Raw genomic sequence first — 19,712 nt, forward strand, 5'->3', positions numbered from 1 at the left:
AGGTGACAAATAAAATCCCCACTCCACCTATAAAATTTTTTAATCCAAATAAATACATGAAAAAGAAAAAAAAGACAAAACTCACTGTATTTTGGACAGTTAACTAGATTATTGCTTTGGTTTGAAGTGTCCTCTACATCTTGTAGAGAGGTAAGAATTTAGTAAGTACCTTTTGGCTCATAGTCAAAATTGCTCCTTGGAATAAAAGCTATGACAAACCTCAATGGCACATTAAAAGCAGAGACATCACTTTTCAGATGTGAAAGTGGTTTGTATATTCAAAGCTATGGTTTTTCCAATAGTCATGTACAGATGAGAGAGTTGGGCCATAAAGAAGGCTGAATGCCAAAGAATTGATGCTTCTGAACTGTGGTGCTGGAGAAGACTCTTGAGAGTCCCTTCAACAGCAAAGAGATCAAACCAGTCAATCCTAAAGAAAATCAACTCTGAGTATTCACTGGAAGGATTGATGCTGAATCTGAAGCTCCAGTACTTTGGTCACCTGATACAGAGAGTCAACTCATTGGAAAAGACTCTAATTCTGGGCAAGATTTGGGGCAGGAGGAAAAGGAGAAGGGGACAACAGAGAATGAGATGGTTGGATGGTATCACCAACTCAGTGGATATGAGTTTGAGCAAATTCCAGGAGATAGTAGAGGACAGGGAAGCCTGGTGTCCTGCAGTCCATGGGGTCGCAAAGAGTCAAACAAAACTTAGCAACTGAACAGCAACAAATTAGAGAATCTAGCAGAGTGGGGTGATTTCCCTCTGACCCACCTAGGATGATTTTCCAGGCCTGTCTCAGGCAAAGAAACGTAAAAAACTAGAAACTCTGTCCATCACCTCGGCAAGCTAACTTCCCTAATCACATCTCTGTAGATGAAGAATATAGAAAGGGCTTTTCCTTGTGTGATCACACTTCAGTTCCAAGCTTCCTTATGAAAGATCTAGGAAGTCATAGGTCCTGATGGTTCTGAGTTCATTTATGAATATGTCTTTCAAGAGAATGCAGGGCCAGCATCCACAGACAATGAACAAAATGGAACACAAATTTTTCCTGCTCTACTTCCTTGGAAGGGAACCCAAGTTCCAATCTAATCAAATCAAGTAGGAAATTTTCATTTTTAAAACAATTTTTAAAATTATTTGAAGGTGGTGGTCCCTCTTATTCTGTTGCATTTAATAAAATCCACTGTATCTTTTATTTTCTTCCCTGTTATTCATTCACCCATTTAGGCCTTAGGAAAAGGGTTCTTTATTTTGCTTTGTGATGAGAATCCATAAATCAATCATGAAAATGCAGCAGTGCCAGTGTATTAGACTGATTCATGAAGTGTTTTAAGGTCCATTTTTTGCCCAGATTATGCTTCACTTTCATTCTAATAAAGATTTCAGTTCAGTTCAGTTCAGTCGCTCAGTCGTGTCCTACTCTTTGCGACCCCGTGAATCGCAGCATGCCAGGCCTCCCTGCCCATCACCATCTCCCAGAGTTCACTCAAACTCATGTCCATCAAGTTGGTGATGCCATCTCATCCTCTGTCGTCCCCTTCTCCTCCTGCCCCCAATCCCTCCCAGCATCAGAGTCTTTTCCAATGAGTCAGCTCTTCGCATGAGGTGGCCAAAGTACTGGAGTTTCAACTTCAGCATCATTCCTTCCAAAGAACACCCAGGGCTGATCTCCTCTAGAATGGACTGATTGGATCTCCTTTACATAGACTCAAATTTTTAATACATTTTCTTTCTTTGTATTGTAAACCACATCACTGAAATATGATCGTTCACCTTGTGAAGATGATTTTATCTTAAAAACAGCAAAGTCTCAGCAGATAAATGTTAGGTAGTTAGAATAGGAAAAGGGAACCCAGGAAAGGTGACTAGAAGACAAGGAAGGGAAAAGCCCCCGAAAATAAAACAAAGGATGGTCTGAGGACTGGAGTGAGGACCTCATGTAGAACAAACAGCATTCCTGGCTAGCCCAGTTCACATACGGCAGGCCCGGGGAGAGAAAAAACATATAATAAGAGAATCCAAAGGACCGAGGGTCTCTCTCTCGCTCTCTCTCCCTCTCTTGGTCTCTCTCGGTCTTTCTGTCTCTCTCTGCCTCTCTCACTCTCTCTCTCTTCTCTTCATGTCTTTTGGGTCATCATGCCCTCACACCTCAAGGATGTATTTTTCTTTATTTTCTAAATAAAACTGAGCTGTAACACGGAGCTGTAACACTGATCTGTCCGAGAGCTGTGACATAGTCTGTCCGAGGGCTGTAATGCTGGTCCATCACCTCAAATTTTTGTTGTGACGAAACAGAACCGAGGAAATTGCACACTCCCTTGACATAATATGGGATTCCCTGGTGGCTCAGATGGTAAAGTGTCTGCCCACAATGTGGGAGACCTGGATTCGGTCCCTGGGTCGGGGAGATCCCCTAGAGAAGGAAATGACAACCCACTTCAGTACTCTTACCTAGAAAATTCCATGGAAGGAGGAGCCTGGTGGGCTACAGTCCATGGGGTTGCAAAGAATCTGACACAACCAAGTGACTTCACTTTCTTTATTTAGACCTTGAACTTTGGGGTTAAACAGTCTGGATTCCCTCTTTACAATCTGTGAGGTCCTGCTTGTGTTACTCAATAATTTTCAGTTTCATTATCTGCAAAATGGGGATATGATAAATACAATCTTCTTAAAAGTGTTGTCATGATAATTAAATGAGATCATCCACAATAAGCACTTAGCATATTGCCTACTTATTATTATTCAATTTGTTATCCTAGATTTTGGCCCTTTTCTGAACTGACCCTTTCCTGAATCAACCAAATCCCTGCACATTGAAAAATAATAGTACAGTTGTCCCTTTCTACTGCAGGGCATTGGTTTCAGGACCATAGATACCAAGATCATACAACGATGTAGTATTTGCACATAATCTACACACATCCTCTCATAGACTTCAAATCATCTCTAATTTACTTAAAATTCAAATGCTATGTTAATAGTTGCAGATACAGTTGTAAATACTATGTAAATAATCACCAGTGAGTAGCAAATTCAAGTTTTGCTTTGGGGAACTTTCTGGAGGTTTTTTTTTTTTTTTTCACAAGTATTTTTGATTTGTGGTTGGTTGAATCTGCTGGTGTGGAACACCTGGATATAAAGGGGTACCTATAATCAAAATTCTAAGCTCTCAAAGGAAGCATTTGTAATTTGTTCCAAGTATTATGGCCTTTTTAATGGGTATTAATCCCATCCACACTTAGCTCAGTTACTGTCTTCAGGACATTTCCCGTCCAAAGACAGTGGTGTAGTGGAGCAAAAACTCCAGTAGGAGCCAGGATGTGGCTTGTTGTCAGAACTTTGCCACCAACCACCTGATTGACTTTGACTAGTTCTTTCCCACGTCTGATTCTCAAGTTCTTCATTTTTAACATATGCAATGGCCAAGTCCTCTTATAGATTAAGGACTCAGTGAATTATAGGACACCTTTTCCAAAGGTCCCCAGAGAAGGGAGAATTCTATCCCTTTGGCGAAAGATCTTATAGGAGGCAAAGGAAGGCATAAAGACAAAAGTCTTTTTCTAAGACAAAAGATCACGTAGGAGATTGTAATTCCCCTTAGAAGAATCCTTTCTAACATGATGGACCCATCAGTCAGCAACATTTTGGGGCACTCTACTGAGTACAAGGTACAATTTTGTACAGAAAAATGGACGACAGCATTCTAGAAAGCAACACTTGGAAAATGTAACAAATGCATTAAGTCCCTTATATAGGAGCATTTGTGTTGAGAACTTTCAAAGATGCAAATGTGTGTTCTTCAGTGTCAGGTGGGAGTGAACTTGCAGCTTGCCCTCTGTCTCCTACTCCTGATGACCTTTCAGCTCCACCATGTCCCACCTCCTCTCTGTCCTCCAGTCAGTAACTCTTCTTGTCTGTTCACTCGATGCCAGCCCCTGTATGCCAGCTGTTGTACTTTTCAAGGTACTAAAGATTGAAAATTCTTTATTTTCTGTGTGTGTGTTTTTTACATGCTATTTTTGTGAAAAGTACTAAGCTTATTACAGTATAACACTATATAGCCAATCATGTTAGTTACCTAGGTTAACTTTGTTGGACTTATGAACAAACTGGACTTAGGCGCTCTTGGAAAGGAACTCATTTGTATATAGGGGACTTACTGTATAGCAATAAAATATGTATAATTCATTGATTATAGTAAATAATTATATAAGGTTACCATGTGCTACATGCATGACTCTAAGCACTTTACATATATCAACTCATTTCATCCTCCCGGCAACCCACACAAGATAGCTTTTATTATTGTCCCCTTTTTCTGGGTGAGGAAACTGTGATGTGCAAAACTTGGTAAATTTGTCCAAGGTTACGTTGCTTATAAGTGGTGAAGCTGGGATTCAAATCCTGGTGGTCTAGCTCTAAATTACGCCATGCTCACCACTAAGACATAAAAGAGTAAGTGGGGCCAAGTGAGGACAGAGAGGAGGCAAGATAAAGAGTCTAACTATGGCAGGAAGGAGAATACGTGTAACTTAATATAGCTGTGAACCAGAGCGTTCAGATCTTCACAAGTCAAGAGGAAGTGAAATGAATCACCAGTCTCAGCACCCTCTCATTCTAAGCCAATTAAGGATGTTCTTTCCACAGTTCTGTCTCCTTTGCATTTCCAAAGTAACAATGCACTCCATTATGAAACCAATATTTTATATTTAATTGGTATCATCTTCACAGATCTTATAAGTTTCTTCCTTTCTGTGACCTGTCCTAAGCACTGGAGTTCAAACATGAAAAGATAGAAGTTATTATTAAATTCTAGCATAACAAAATACAGTAAAATGGAACAGCTTTGCAAAACCTATGAATTATATTCATTCTCCCATTTGACAGATAAGAAAACTGAGGTTAAAGGGAATTGGCTTTGTTCACTGTGAAACACTGACAGACTGGAGGATCTGGGGGCCAAGTAAGTCCTCCTACTTCATCACCAACCAACTTGCCATCAGAAGAAAATAAGCTTGCTCAAACTCATGTTCACTGAGTCAGTGATGCCATCCAACTATCTCATCCTCTGCTGACCCCTTCTCCTCCTGCCCCCGATCTTCCCAGAATCAGGGTCTTTTTCAGTGAGTTGGCTCTTCACATCAGGTGGCCAAAGTATTGGAGCTCCAGCTTCCTGCATCAGTCCTTCCAATGAATATTCAAGGGTTTGTTTCCTTTAGGATTGACTGGTTTGATTTCCTTGAGGTCCAGGGAGCTCTCAGGAGTCTTCTTTAGCACCAGATTCAAAGCATCAATTCTTCGGCACTCAACCTTCTTTATGGCCCAGCTCTCTCAACTGTACATGACTATCAGCAAAACCATAGTTTTGACTATATGGACCTTTGTCAGCAAAGTGATGTCTCTGCTTTTTAATATGCTGTCTAGGTTTGCCATAGCTTTTCTTCCAAGGAGCAAGAGTCTTTTAATTTAATGGCTGCAGTCATTCTCCACAGTGATTTTGGAGCCCAAGAAAATAAATTTTGTCACTGTTTCCATTTTTTCCCATCTATTTGCCATGGAGTGATGGGACTGGATGCCATGATCTTAGTTTTTTGAATGTTGAGTTTTAAGCCAGCTTTTTTGCTCATCTCTTTCACCTTCACCAAGAGGCTCTTTAGTTCCTCTTTGCTTTCTGCCATTATGGGGGATTATATACAAGAAAAATTATTATTGTTGTTTTTAAAATCTCATTATCAAGTCTATATAACCAAGTTGGTTTGAAATCAGTCAACAAAGAATAATTAGATCTTGTGCAACTGGTCGTTAGAAAGAATTCAGACATTTATCGTTCTTTGAATTAACTGCTTTGTGGCTAACTCTTATTTTCAAGTTGGTATGTGTGGGTCTCTCTGATGGTGCCCTGTTCTTAGGCACTGCTCTAGAAAACTGTCAGTAACACGAGTTTTCTATCATTTTATCAAGAGTGGAGATTCCACATGATTTTTCAGGGACATGTTCACCTCGAGGTATGGAGCAGGTTGTCAGCAAACAGGCAGAGGACTCAGCACCAGTGAGTAGAAAAAACATTGCCCTCTGACAGCGATGAATGTGCAGTTTCTGAGCTGCATTGGTGCCTGCACCATGCAGTTCACTAACTGCAGGTCATTCCCACTCTCCAAATCACAGCCATGACAGCGAGCAGCGAGTTCAGTCTAAAACCTAGACCACACCAAGGAGTAGGCAAGAGAATAAAAATCATGTTACCAGGGACTGGACTCCCATACCAACAGTAAGTTTGACTAATTTTATGATTTCATTGACCCAAGTAAGTCTTCTCTTAGTATTAGGGACATAGAGCATGAGAACTCTTCCAGAAAAGAAGGAAGTTTTATGAAGGAAGTTCTCATGCTTCCTTCATAAAATCATGGTGAAATTCAAATTGAGGATCAAAGACATTGCAAAGTCAGACTTAGCTTTCTGTTCCCACCCCTCAAAATGTTATGCGCTATGTGATCTGTGGTGAGTTACTAGACCTCTCTGGCATTAAGACAAAAAGAGGGACTTGGTTGTAGGCTAACTTTAAGACCTTTTTCAGTTTTAAAAATCCTTTCTTCCTTCTGAAGGAATTGGATTATTCCTCAGTTTAGTGACTCAAAGTTCAGGAAACTAGGCAGGACTAAGACAAGTATATACACGTTCAGTGCTGACCTTCCGGAAGCCTTTAAGGGTGGACAATGAAATTACTGACTACTCTGGATAATCAAAATAAAGTTAGCACCATTCCCCAGGGCCACCTCGAGCAGACAACAGAAGGGCAATCAGGCATATTGGTCCATCAGTCTTGGTTTCTCTTGTACACAATGAAAGGACTGCCCTTGCTGGAGATTTTCTTGGTCTTTTCTATTCTAAGACTCCATGAATTTATTTTTCAATAGTTTTCATGAAAAAGGGAGGCAGAAGGACTCTATGGTCAAAAATTTCCTTGTGTCCCCAAGAGCAAGATCCTTGAATGACTTAACGTTTACTCATGAAGAAAGTCCATGTGAATTTGATTTGCTACGTATATGGATGTGTGCTCTGCTGTTTTGTTCAGATGATGTGAGTTCAGAGGAAGGAGGAGAACTGATTTATAAGCTCATGCAAAGTCCCTCTCCCATTCCCTTTTGCTATAAAGGAAATCGCTCCGTTTTGCTATAAAGGAGATCATATTCACCCCTGGGCTCTCGCTGGAAGGCTGGTGGGAGGGATGGAGGTAATGCCCGCAAAGATTTATTAACATATGGATGCCTCTTAATGTCAAATAAATATACATACATATATATATATATATATATATATATATATATATATATATATATATTGAAATGCCTTATCTTTTCTTGATGTTTCCCCCTGACTCCAAACACTGGTAAAAGCTTAACTCTTCCAAGAGCCCAACTCTGCTGCAATGTAATTCATTCTCCCCTTTCTTTTTTAATTACAGTATTCTCAAATGAGGGATGAAGTATTCAAATCAAACTTGGTCTGTGCGTTTATCGTTCTTCTATTTATCACGGCAATACAAAGCTTGCTTCCTTCTTCAAGGTAAATATGAAAGGACTAAGTTATCAGATGCAATGTCTCTGAGAGCTGACAGGCCCTCACCTGGAGCCAGCCACTGACCTTTTCAAGGGATCGGAATTTGAAATAACAGGATCTCGGATTCATAGCCAAACATTTGATGACAGCAGGGTCTGTTTTGGTTGTCTCACTCTGCATAATAACCTCATTACTCTCCCAAGGCAAGAGCTTTTTCCCAATCTCAATAAAAACAACAACAAAAATCAACATAGGGTACCCTCTTATTTGACATGGCACCCATGAATGCAGAAAGTAAGTATAAATCCCTCCATCACCATTAACGGGTCCCTTTGTTAATTGCATCTTTATTGTTTATAGATAGAATATCCTAGCTTTCAGGGTCAGCGAAATTGGCACTTTCATAATACTACAATCAAATATATGTGGCCATTCCCTGATCCAAATTCTTTACATATACCAACACATTTAATTCTCATGACAACTCTATGGGGTAGGTACTGTTATTATCCCCACTTAAAAAGGAGAAAACTGAGGTTCAGAGTAGTGAATAGAGTTGCCTAACGTCTCACAGGTAAAAAATGTTACATCCTAGATTCAAACCAGATTCCACAGCCTGGAGTCTTAACACTATTAGACACAGACTTGCATCATACAGATTATAGGTGCAAGAGCCAGCATTAGAAGCTAGTTCTAGAGTCATCCAATGGCCATGTTTTTTGCTATCTCCTGTACTGGAAGGTAACACTTGCCTCTTTTTTCAGATAAATTCCCTTCCCCCTAAACTTGCCAGGAATTTCCCCATGTCGCATGGTTAAAAATAACATCAACAAATATTAGTTAAACGTCTAATACAGGCAATGCAACTCGCTGGCCCCTCCAGATGGTATCATTTTGCAGGAGGAACTCTGCATCTTCTAAGATGTAATTTAGTGAGAAAGAGAGACATTAATAATGGCTTCCAGTTACTGAGCATCTATTATGTGCTAAATCCTTTACACAGATTATCTCAATAAAGGCTCAAAAATAACCAATTAGTGAGGCAGCATTCTAATCCCCATCCATATAGTGACGGAGCTGGATTTGAACAGAGACAGTCTGTGCTTTTAATACTTAACTGCTTTGCACAAAATCAGTGATTCATCCTGCCTAGGTGGTTTAAAGAAAGTTGGCAGAAGGGTTGATGTTTTGAGCTGAGCAGGATGAAGGAAAAAGAGTGGAAGGGTGTTCCCAGTTTAGAAAACAGCGCAGGAAAAAGCCCAGGGATGTGAACGACCTCGTGTCTGTAGCACAGTAAGTGGAAGACTCTAGAGTAAAACATTTGTACAAGGATTTGGTGGGCGCCATGGCTAAATGAGGAGGTAACCAGCAGGAGTTCAATGCCAACATGCTATGTTAAGGAATTTTATAATTGAATCTGGGAGCAAGAAAGAGACCCTGTGAAGGTTTTTGAGGAAGGGTGTAGCATGACTCTGTGACAGAAAGATGTTCGACTCAAGGGCATGGCAATGCTTGACCTTTTCCTGATTAGCGGGGATATAAGGAAAAAGAGGGCTTGGGTGCAGGAGGAGAAGGGGACTATAGGAGATGAGATGGCTGGATGGCATCACCAACTCGACACACACGAGTTTGGGTGAACTCCAGGAGTTTGTGATGGACAGGGAGGCCTGGTGTGCTGCGATTCATGGGGTCACAGAGTCGGACACGACTGAGTGACTGAACTGAACTGAAGGAGAAGGAATGAAACCAGTCAGTCCTCAAGGAAATAAACCCTGAATATTCATTGGAATGACTGATGCTGAAGCTGAATCATCTTTGACCACTTGATGTGAAGAGTCAACTCATTGGTAAAGACCCTGATGCTGGGAAAGATTGAAGGCAGAAGGAAAAGGGGGCAGTGGAGGATGAGATGGTTAGATGGCATCACTGACTCAATGGATATGAATTTGAGCAAATTCCAGGAGAGAGTAGAGGGCAGAGGAGCCTGGTGTGCTGCAGTCCTTGGGGTCACAAAAAGTCGGAGATGACTTAGCAATTGAACAATGACAAAAGAAAAAGGGGATTGTGGGAAAATGGTGGTACATCTCTGAAATTATATGTTTCTGAATTTCTCAGAATTCCCACATATCTGAGCAACTAGATAGCAAAACCAAAAACCTCAAGGACCATATTTGCAACAAACAGAATTAATGTGATAAACCCCAAAATTTCAAAATGGGAATGACAGTCTCCCAAGAGCCCCAAGACTGGTGTGGTATCAGTATCTGTGTGGAAGGAATTGGAAATAAACAGGCAGATATCTGTCAGATCCAGGAAGAGAAGAGTCCCAGTATTGCCAACAGATATCCATGGGAAAGTGCCATGGACCAAATTGCAAAAGCAATTGAAAGTGGGAAGGGGTTTGCCCAATCCAACATCAGGTGAGCATGAAGACTTACAGTTAAGGTTCAAAGAGCTACAACCATCAGACACTGTGAGCTCCTAAAACTGACCAACCAAATCTCCCTCCCAGGACAGGGCCCTGTGTGAATAGGATCAAAATTACTCACAGTGAGGGCGATAGTGAAGAAGAAAAGGGATGGTCCAATTAAAAATGGAAAAGGAATCTAGCCATCAAGTTTTGAATGCTATATGAAAACAGTTAAAGGAAGCTCTGTGGGGGCGTCCCCAGTGGCTCAGTGGTTAAGAATCCACCTTGCAATGCAAGGGACACAGGTTTGATCCCCAGTCCAGGAAGATTCCACATGCAATGGAGCAACTGAACCTGTGTGCCACAACTGCTGAGCCTTTACTCTAGAACCCACGAGCCACAACCACTGAGCCCGCATGTTGCAACTCCCAAAGCTCATGCACCTGAAGCCTGTGATCCTCTACGAGAGAAGCCACTGCAGTGAGAAGCCCATGCACCATGACGAACAATAGCCCCCGCTCCCTGCAACCAGAGGAAGACTGCGTGCAGCAACAAAGACCCAGCACGGCCAAAATAAAATAAATCTTTTTTTAAAGACAAGAAAACTCTACGGAGTTTAAAAAAAAAAAAACTACCCCAACCCATACTTCTTTATAAATTCTCTTTTTTTCTTGTAATAGCTTCGTATGGGATTGCCACCAATACATTTTGTTGCTAATTTTTGTGTAATTAGCAAAATTTGTGTAGAACAAAAATTAGCAACAAAATGTACTGGTGGCAATCTCATACAAAGCTATTATAAGAAAAAGAATTAAAAGTAGATTAACACTTTGCTCTATAGCAGTAATTAACACAATGTTGTAAATCAGCTATATTTCAATAATAAAGTAAAAATAGATTGATTTCCTTATTGGCAATGACACTCCAAAAGACATGCTTACAATAGATACCAAAATTTTAACCTACCAGCTGAAACCCTTAATGTGATTCAAAGCAGCCTATAACAACCTAAATCAGAATTAGAAAAAACTTAGAAATTTGGGATGAGTGCTCAAAAAGAATATAAAAGAAAGGTACATTTAAGAAATGCAGATTTTAATATGAGGAAACATAAGCCACATAAATGCAGCACATAATGCCTTAAGATAAATAGAAGGTGGAAAGGAAGAATGTTTTTAAAATCAAGAAGGAGATTTAAAGGATTGGCAGAGCCCTATCCCCCACACTTTATCACCACATCAAGAATCCAGTATATTATTTGAGGACTATGACTGAAAGAACTGCGAGACCCAGGCTCTTTCTGATAAGTGGGCTTCTCCAGGCAAAAATACTGGACCGGGCTGCCATTCCCTTCCTCATGAGATCTTCCCAACCCAGGGATTAAGCCCGGTCTCCTGCGCTGCAGACGAATTCTTTACCGTCTGAGCCACCAGGGAAGCCCAGTGAATACTTAGGGGAGCTCAGTTCAAGAGAAGAGACAAACCCAAGGAAACAAGAAGAATCTGGAGCCACTGGTACCTACAGATACCGCACTCAACATGGCCCACCCCTTAGCCTGATTAATACATTAATGAATCCCCACAGTGAAGGTCTGTTCACCTCAGTTTCTATAACCTGAAACAATATGACCAGTTTTCAACAGAAAATTACAAGGCATACCAAAAGGGAAGAAGAGACAAAGCAATCATCAGAACCAGACTCAGGTAGGACAGTCTGTTGAAATAATCAGAAAGAGAACTTGAAATAAGTATTGCTACATACCAAGGGTTCAATTGGGAAAAGTAGACATGGTTCAAGAAACGATAGAAGTTCTAAGTGAAAGTCAAAAAGAAACACACTAGAGCTCAAAACCACCATAACAGAAATAATGAATGTCTTTGATGGGCTCATCAATAGATTCAACAAGGCCGAGGAAAAAATCAGTGAGCTTGAATATAGGTCAGTAGAAACTTCCCAAATTGCAAAGCAAACAGAAAAATGAAATGAAAAAAATAATAAAGATCAAAGCATCTAAGAACTTTGGGACAATTCCAAAAAGTATAACTTGTGCATAATCGGAATACCAGAAAGAGATGAAAGAAGATCTGAGCAGGAAAAATCTTTGAAGTAATAATGGCTGAAGATTTTCTTAACAACAGACATCACATCACAGAACCAGGAACCTTAGAGAACACTAGTCAGGATAAACAGAGTAAATAAATAACCAAATAAATAAGTAGCACATTTAAGTAGGTCATATTCAAATTGCAGAAAACTGAAGACAAAGAAAAAATCTTCATAGAAGGCTGGAGTGGTGAGGATAGGGGAGTTACTACTTACCTACAGAGGAACAGGAAGAAATACACCATACTTCTTGTCTGAAACCACGCAAGCATGAAGAGAATGAAAAATGAAATACTTGAAGTGTTGAAAGAAAAAGTCACCCATCTAGAATTCTATATGCTTCAAAGGCGAAAGAGAACTAAAGATTTTATCGGACAAACAAAATGTGCATTTCTATATGACCTTCCCTGCAAGAAATATTTTTTAAAGCTTTTTTTAAAAACAAGAAAAAAGAAAAGGTTTTCAAACATAAGGAAAATGATGTAGGTCAGAAATTTGATCTACACAGAGAAAGGAAGAGCATCAGAAGAGAAATAAATGAAGTTGAAATTTTTTTCTTATTCTTAATTGATCTAAAAGATAACTGTTTAAAGTGACAACATTAACGATGTATTTAATGGTAATAAATATAGATGAGCGAAATGAATGACAGCAACACGATAAGGCATGTGAGGGAGGAACCGGGGATGCTTTAAGGCACCAGTGTTACGCACAAAGTGCTACAGCGTAATTTGAAGGTTGTTGCTGCTGGTGGTGTTTAGTCACCAAGTTGTGTCCGACTCTTTGTGACCCCCTGGACTGTAGCCCACGAGGCTTCTCTGTCCATGGGATTTCCCAGGCAAGAATACTGGAGTGGGTTGTCATTTCCTTCTCCAAGGAATCTTCCCAACCCAGGGGTCAAACCTGTGTCTCCTGAATTAGCAGGCAGATTCTTTACCACTGAGCCACCCGGGAAGTCCAATTTGAAGGTTCAGTTCAGTTCAGTTCATTTCAGTCACTCAGTCGTGTCCGACTCTTTGTGACCCCATGAATCGCAGCACACCAGGCCTCCCTGTCCATCATAAACTCTAAAGCAAATACTAAAAAAAAAAAAAAAAAAAAGATTTAACAAATAAAATTGATATACTAAGAAAGGAAACAAAGTGAAATCATATAAAATGCTCATTTAAAATAAGACAGCATGCAAAAGAAGAGAGGATATTATTTGGAGAGTAAGGAGGAAGAGCATTATTGCATAGATGAAGCCCAGGAGATGCTTTTAGGGTGGTGACACTATTCACTATGATACTGTAATGGTGACTATATGACACTATGAACTGTCAAATCCCATAAACTTTACAGCCCAAAGAATGACCTTAATGTATAAAACTTTTTAAAAAAATTATTTAGGAATTCAGGGGACCCCATGATGAAATAAGACTATGATAAAAGATTATACCTGTATGAAAAGTGTGAAACAACCTTACTGAAGGGGTTGGGGAGAAAAGATGGGGTTTTCTTAAGTAGCGTTAGGGGGTTTCCTAAGCAGTTTTGGGGATTCATGGGCTCTAGAACTAAGCATAAAAAGAACTGTGCCATGACACTGTACTTTAGCTGATAAAGGTGTTTCTCATGGACGTGTGTGTGAACAACTTGAGCCGCAGTTTATGGGCACTATAAGTTAATGGATTGAGGGAGTCAGGTTTCTCATTGTTGGTCCAGAAGAGGTTACAGACAAGGAGAAAAGGCTAGAATGATCCGTATGGTAAAGGCTTAGAGTAGGAGACATTAGCATGTGTTTGTTAAGCTCACTAGAGTATGTGCCTTTGGGGCATCCCACATGGGATTAGTGGTAAAAAATTCACCTGCCAATGCAGGAGACTCAAGAGACACATTCAATCAATGCCTGGGTTGGGAAGATGCCCTGGAGCAGGAAATGGCAACCCACTCCAGTATTCTTGCCTGGAAAATTCAATGGACAGAGGAGCCTGGTGGGCTACAGTCCACGGGGCTGCAGAGAGTTGGACCCTACTGAGCGACTGAGCATACACACACATATATATATATACTTAGATATAGGATGTCTACATAAACACAGATATGTTTATAGACACAGATTAGAATGTGCGCTAAGTCACTTCAGTCGTGTCCAACTCTTTGACACCCCGTGGACTGTAGCCCACCAGACTCTGTCTGTGGAATTTTTCAGGACTGGATTGCCATTCCCAATGTCCTTGCTCTGTCAGCAGAGAATGTCCGGCAGCAATGATGCCTCAGCAATGATAGCACGTCAAGCCATAGGCACAACCCTGATCCTGATTTCTAATATCGATATCCAATGCAAGGAACCAGAGCTCCTTGGAGAGCTGCTGATTCTAAGTCTGGAATAGCAAATATACAAGATGAGCCTGGAACATCATTTAGGGCCAGAAAATTAGGAAGTATTAAAACACACAGTGATGGAAATATATCAAAGGGACATAGGAAAAGCTCCCAAGAACCAGAGTTGGAACAACTTGAGCCAGAAAATAAATAAAGTAATATTGGGTTATTACCCAAAGATTGAGGACAGAAGGAGAAGAGGGCATCAGAGGATGAGATGATGATGGCATCACCGATGCCATAGACATGAACTTGGGTAAACTTCAGGAGATGGTGAGGGACAGAGAGACCTGGTGTGCTGCCATCCATGGGGTTGCAAAGAGTTGGACACAACTGGGTTGGCTGAACAACAACAATAACCCAAAATGTACAATAAATATCCATGGATTTCACACTGATATAAATAAATGGTTGCATGAATAAAGAAAAGATGAAGAACAAATAAATTTCCCATGGGGAAAAGTCCAAATAATTTATGTAGATACTGTGTCCTTGATGAGGTGCAATTTTACCCTCTACTCCTCAGATTGTGGCTACGTTGAAAGTGACTTTCTGCCAAGAAGGACAGTGTGGATGGAGGAAAAATAGGGGAGTATACCTCAGCCAGCTGATAATGGTTAAACTCAACAGGGATAAGCCATGTTGATGAGCTGTGATGAGTTGTTCAGATGCTAAGTTGTGTCCAACTCTTTGCAACCCCAAGGACTCCAGCACACTAGGCTCGCCTGTCCTTTACTGACTCTTGGAGTCTACTCAAATTCATGTCCAGTGAGTCAGTGGTGCTTTCTAACCATCTCTTCCTCTGTTGCCCCCTTCTCCTTTGCCTTCAATCTTTCCCAGCATCAGGGTCTTTTCCAATGAATCGGCTCTTCGCATCAGGTGGCCAAATGAGAATACGCATAAACTCTGTGGTCTTCCTTCCCAAAACCCATCGTCTAATCATGAGGGAACATCAGACATACTGCAGTTGAAAGACATTCTATAAAATACCTGACCCATACTTCTCCCAACAGTCGAGGCCATTTAAAGCAAAGGAAGTATGAAAAACTTGCACAGCAAGAAGAGCTTAAGGAGACATGACAACCAAATAGAAGATGGTATCCTGGACTGGAGCTATAAGTGTGCGAAGTCCTAGAAAGAATATCCAACCCAGTAGGTATAAGCATAATTAGGGGCCAGATTGTGAACTTGAAGTAACACATCACAGTTGTTTTTTAATTTCGGAGATATGTATGATGCTACAGCTGGGACAGGAAATATCCATAATAAGGCTGAAACCTCTTGTCCTACTGCTGCTGCTGCTGCTGCTGCTAAGTCACTTCAGTCGTGTTCGACTCTGTGCGACCCCAGAGACGGCAGCCCACCAGGCTCCCCCGTCCCTGGGATTCTCCAGGCAAAAATACTGGAGTGGGTTGCCATTTCCTTCTCCAATGCATGAAAGTGAAAAGTGAAAGTGAAGTCGCTCAGTCGTGTCCGACTCTAGCGACCCCATGGACTGCAGCCCACCAGGCTCCTTTGTCCAGGGGATTTTCTAGGCAAAAGTACTGGAGTGGGGTGCCATTGCCTTCTCCATCTTGTCCTGCTAGAATGCAACAAAGTCATAGTGCTTGATGGTCACCTGCAAAGAACTCAGAAGCCACACTGAAGAAGCTTCTACTGTCCCAAGATGGAATAATTAGAGCTGTGGTGTGGATAACTGTAAAAACAGTTAATCAAATACCAGCAAATATTTTAAACTTTATGAGTTTATAATGACATTTTTAAGGGTTGATAACCTTTGGTGGATGGTGGGGAATTGATTTGTAATACTTTGGCTTCCCTGGTGGCTCAGACAGTAAAGTGTCTGCCTACAATGTGGGAGATCTGGGTTGGATCCTTGGGTTGGGAAGATCCCCTGGAGAAGGAAATGGCACCCCACTCTGGTATTCTTGTCTAGAAAATCCCATGGACAGAGAAGCCTGGTTGGCTACAGTCCACGGGGTCGCAAAGAGTTGGACACGACTGAGCGACTTCTCTATCACTATCTATCTATGTGGTTTTCTGTATTTATGATTCATTTTGCAATTTAAAAAAAATGTTTTAAATGAGGGAGAGAGAGAGAAGGAAGGCCCATGTACCTCTTCCATGTGGGGGTGGGGTACCCTTGCCTATTGTGAGCTAGGTATGTTCTAGGTGCTGAGGTTACATCACTGAACAGAAAATTAAAAAAAAAAAAAAAAAAGAGAGAGAGAGAGAGACAAAACAACAGTAATCCAAAACACCCTTCCCTTCTGAGCCTTATCATCTAGGGGAAGGACATAAAGAAATATAAAGTATATGCATATGTCTAGATGTATATGCTATAAATGTAGCTATTTATATGCTGTGTATGTAGATATATATGTAGATACTACAGATGGTGACTGCAGCCATGAAATTAAAAGACGCTTACTCCTTGGAAGGAAAGTTATAACCAACCTAGATAGCATATTCAAAAGCAGAGACATTACTTTGCCAACAAAGGTTCGTCCAGTCAAGGCTATGGTTTTTCCTGTGGTCATGTATGGATGTGAGAGTTGGACTGTGAAGAAAGCTGAGTGCCGAAGAATTGACGCTTTTGAACTGTGGTGTTGGAGAAGACTCTTGAGAGTCCCTTGGACTGCAAGGAGATCCAACCAGTCCATTCTGAAGGAGATCAGCCCTGGGATTTCTTTGGAAGGAATGATGCTAAAGCTGAAACTCCAGTACTTTGGCCACCTCACACGAAGAGTTGACTCACTGGAAAAGATTCTGATGCTGGGAGGGATTGGGAGCAAGAGAAGGGGACGGCAGAGGATGAGATGGCTGGATGGCATCACTGACTCGATGGACCTGAGTCTGAGTGAACTCCGGGAGCTGGTGATGGACAGGGAGGCCTGGCGTGCTGCGATTCATGGGGTCGCAAAGAGTCGGACACGACTGAGCGACTGATTTGATCTGATCTGATCTGACAGCCTATATATGTAAATCTGTATGTGCTATAGCAATGATATTATAGTGATAATAGTATCAGTAACCTCAGCTCTGCAGATGACACCACCCTTATGGCAGAAAGTAAAGAAGAACTAAAGAGCCTCTTGATGAAACTGAAAGAGGAGAGTTGAAAAAGCTGGCTTAAAACTCAACATTCAAAAAATGAAGATTATGGCATCCGATCCCATTGCTTCATGGCAAATAGATGGGGAAACAATGGTAACAGTGACAGAGTTTATTTTCTTAGGCTCCAAAATCACTGCAGATGGTGACTGCAGCCATGAAATTTAAAGATGCTTGCTCCTTTGCAGAAAAGCTATGACCAACCTAGACAGCATACTAAAAAGCAAAGACATTACTTTGCCAACAAAAGTCCATCTAGTCAAAGCTATGGTTTTCCAGTGGTCATGTATAGATGTGAGAGTTGGACTATAAAGAAAACTGAGCACTGAAGAATTGATGCTTTTGAACTGTGATGTTGGAGAAGACTCTTGAGAGTCCCTTGAATTGCAAGGAGATCCAACCAGTCCATCCTAAAGGAAATCAGTCCTGAATATTCAGTGGAAGGGCTGATGCTGAAACCAAAGCTGCAATACTTTGACCACTTGATGTGAAGAACTGATTCACTGGAAAAGACCCTGATGCTGGGAGATTGAGGGCAGGAGGAGAAGGGGACGACAGAGGATGAGATGGTTGGATGACATCACCGACTCGATGGACATGAGTTTGAGGAAGTTCTAGGAGTTGGTGATGGATAAGAAGGCCTGGCGTGCTGCAGTCCATGAGGTCGCAGAGTCGAACATGACTGAGCGACTGAACAGCAACAAAAACGGCAATGAATACATCAGGATGGGGTACCAGGGAATGCCATAGGAGAATGGGTCTCCTGACTACCCAAGAGCATGCAGGGTCTAGGGTCATGGGGAAAGGGCTGGTCTCAGGGTGGTGAGCTGTGTGTGTTTGTGGGGTCCGGTCAGGTGTACCCAAATTCCCTGGACTCGCCTCCTCACTCTCACCAGTGAGGATGTGGGTGTGGTCACAGCTGATGAGTGCTCCCTCCCGCCCTGGAGCACAGGGCGTTGACGTTCCCACAAACATCCTGCGAGCACTTACTGTGTGCCTGCCCATGCTGGACGCTGGAGATGCGGTCCCTGGCATCATACAGCTGGCAGTCTACCTGGGGGAAAGCCCATGAGGTGAACAACTGCAGCGGAGTGCAATGACTCATGATAGCGCGAAAGTGCGGTGAGGCGGGGGGATCAGGGCAGCTGTCCCAGAAGGGACGCTGACACCTGAGCCACCTCCTGAGGGTCTTTCCCCGGCCACGACAGAGGACTGAGACGAAGGCTGAGAGCAGCAGGGGGAGAGCTGGAAATCGGGTGTTCTGGAGGTGAGGGATGTGTAAGCTTTGCGGAGGAATTGTGACTGGTTGGCAGAGAAGACTTCATTTAAGCTTTCCTTTTAATTTTAGTTTTTTAAAATTTTTATTTATTTATTAATGGCTGTGCTGGGTCTTCATTGCTGCACTCGGCCTTTCTCTAGTCATGGCGAGAGGCGCTGCTCTCGGTCGTGGCGCACGGACTTACTGCTGCAGCTTCTCTTGCTACCGCACGGGGCTCTAGATGTGTGGGCTCCAGTGGTGGCTCCTGGGTTTAGTTGCCCTTTGGCATATGAGATCTTTCCAGACCAGGGGTCAAACCGGTGTCCTTGCATTGGAAGGCAGATTCTTAACTGCTGAACCACCAAGGAAGCCCCACGGAAGCATTTTAATCCAACAAGGGACGTGACTGGATTTCTGTTTAGAAGGGATGGATGATGAGGGGAGAGGACAAGGTCTGCGGTTGGGAAGACCATTTGGGAGGCAATGGCAAAACTCCAGGTGAGAAATAAGAGGGACCAGACAGTGACACAGAAGCGAGCCTGAGAGGATGAACTTGCTCCATATTTAGGACACAGAGTTGACGGTTTCCAGGACTGACTGTGTGTAGGGGATGAGAGTGAAGGAGGAGCCCAGGCCGGACCTGAGGACCTGTGCCTGGGACAGGAGAAGGGGTCACCATGCCCCCTCTTTCCCAGCTGGCCTTCCCAGGAGTGGTGACCAAGGAAGCTGAGCCACCTTGATGCCCAGTTCCTGGGTTCCAGGGGCAAGAGATCTAGAACCTCACCTAGCAGCTGACTGGATGATGTCTCTGACTCTGGGGTGCAAGCTGAAGCCAGGAACTAAAACACCAGCCAGGGTCTTCCCTGGTAGTCCAGTGGTTGAGACTCCATGCTTCCA

At 42.1% G+C, this 19,712-nt stretch overlaps 1 protein-coding gene across 3 annotated transcripts in view; it reads left to right on the forward strand.

The window, feature by feature from the left end:
* Positions 1-19,712, forward strand: part of ADCY8 (adenylate cyclase 8) — a 225,969-nt gene that overhangs the window by 147,646 nt on the left and 58,611 nt on the right. For all 3 annotated transcript variants that reach the window (XM_027560824.1, XM_027560825.1, XM_027560823.1), the window contains one exon: positions 7,475-7,575. In XM_027560824.1, coding sequence (XP_027416625.1) covers positions 7,475-7,575 — 101 coding nt within the window. The remainder of the gene's footprint in view (positions 1-7,474; positions 7,576-19,712) is intronic.

Source organism: Bos indicus x Bos taurus, chromosome 14, assembly GCF_003369695.1.
Source record: "Bos indicus x Bos taurus breed Angus x Brahman F1 hybrid chromosome 14, Bos_hybrid_MaternalHap_v2.0, whole genome shotgun sequence".
NCBI lineage: Eukaryota > Metazoa > Chordata > Mammalia > Artiodactyla > Bovidae > Bos > Bos indicus x Bos taurus.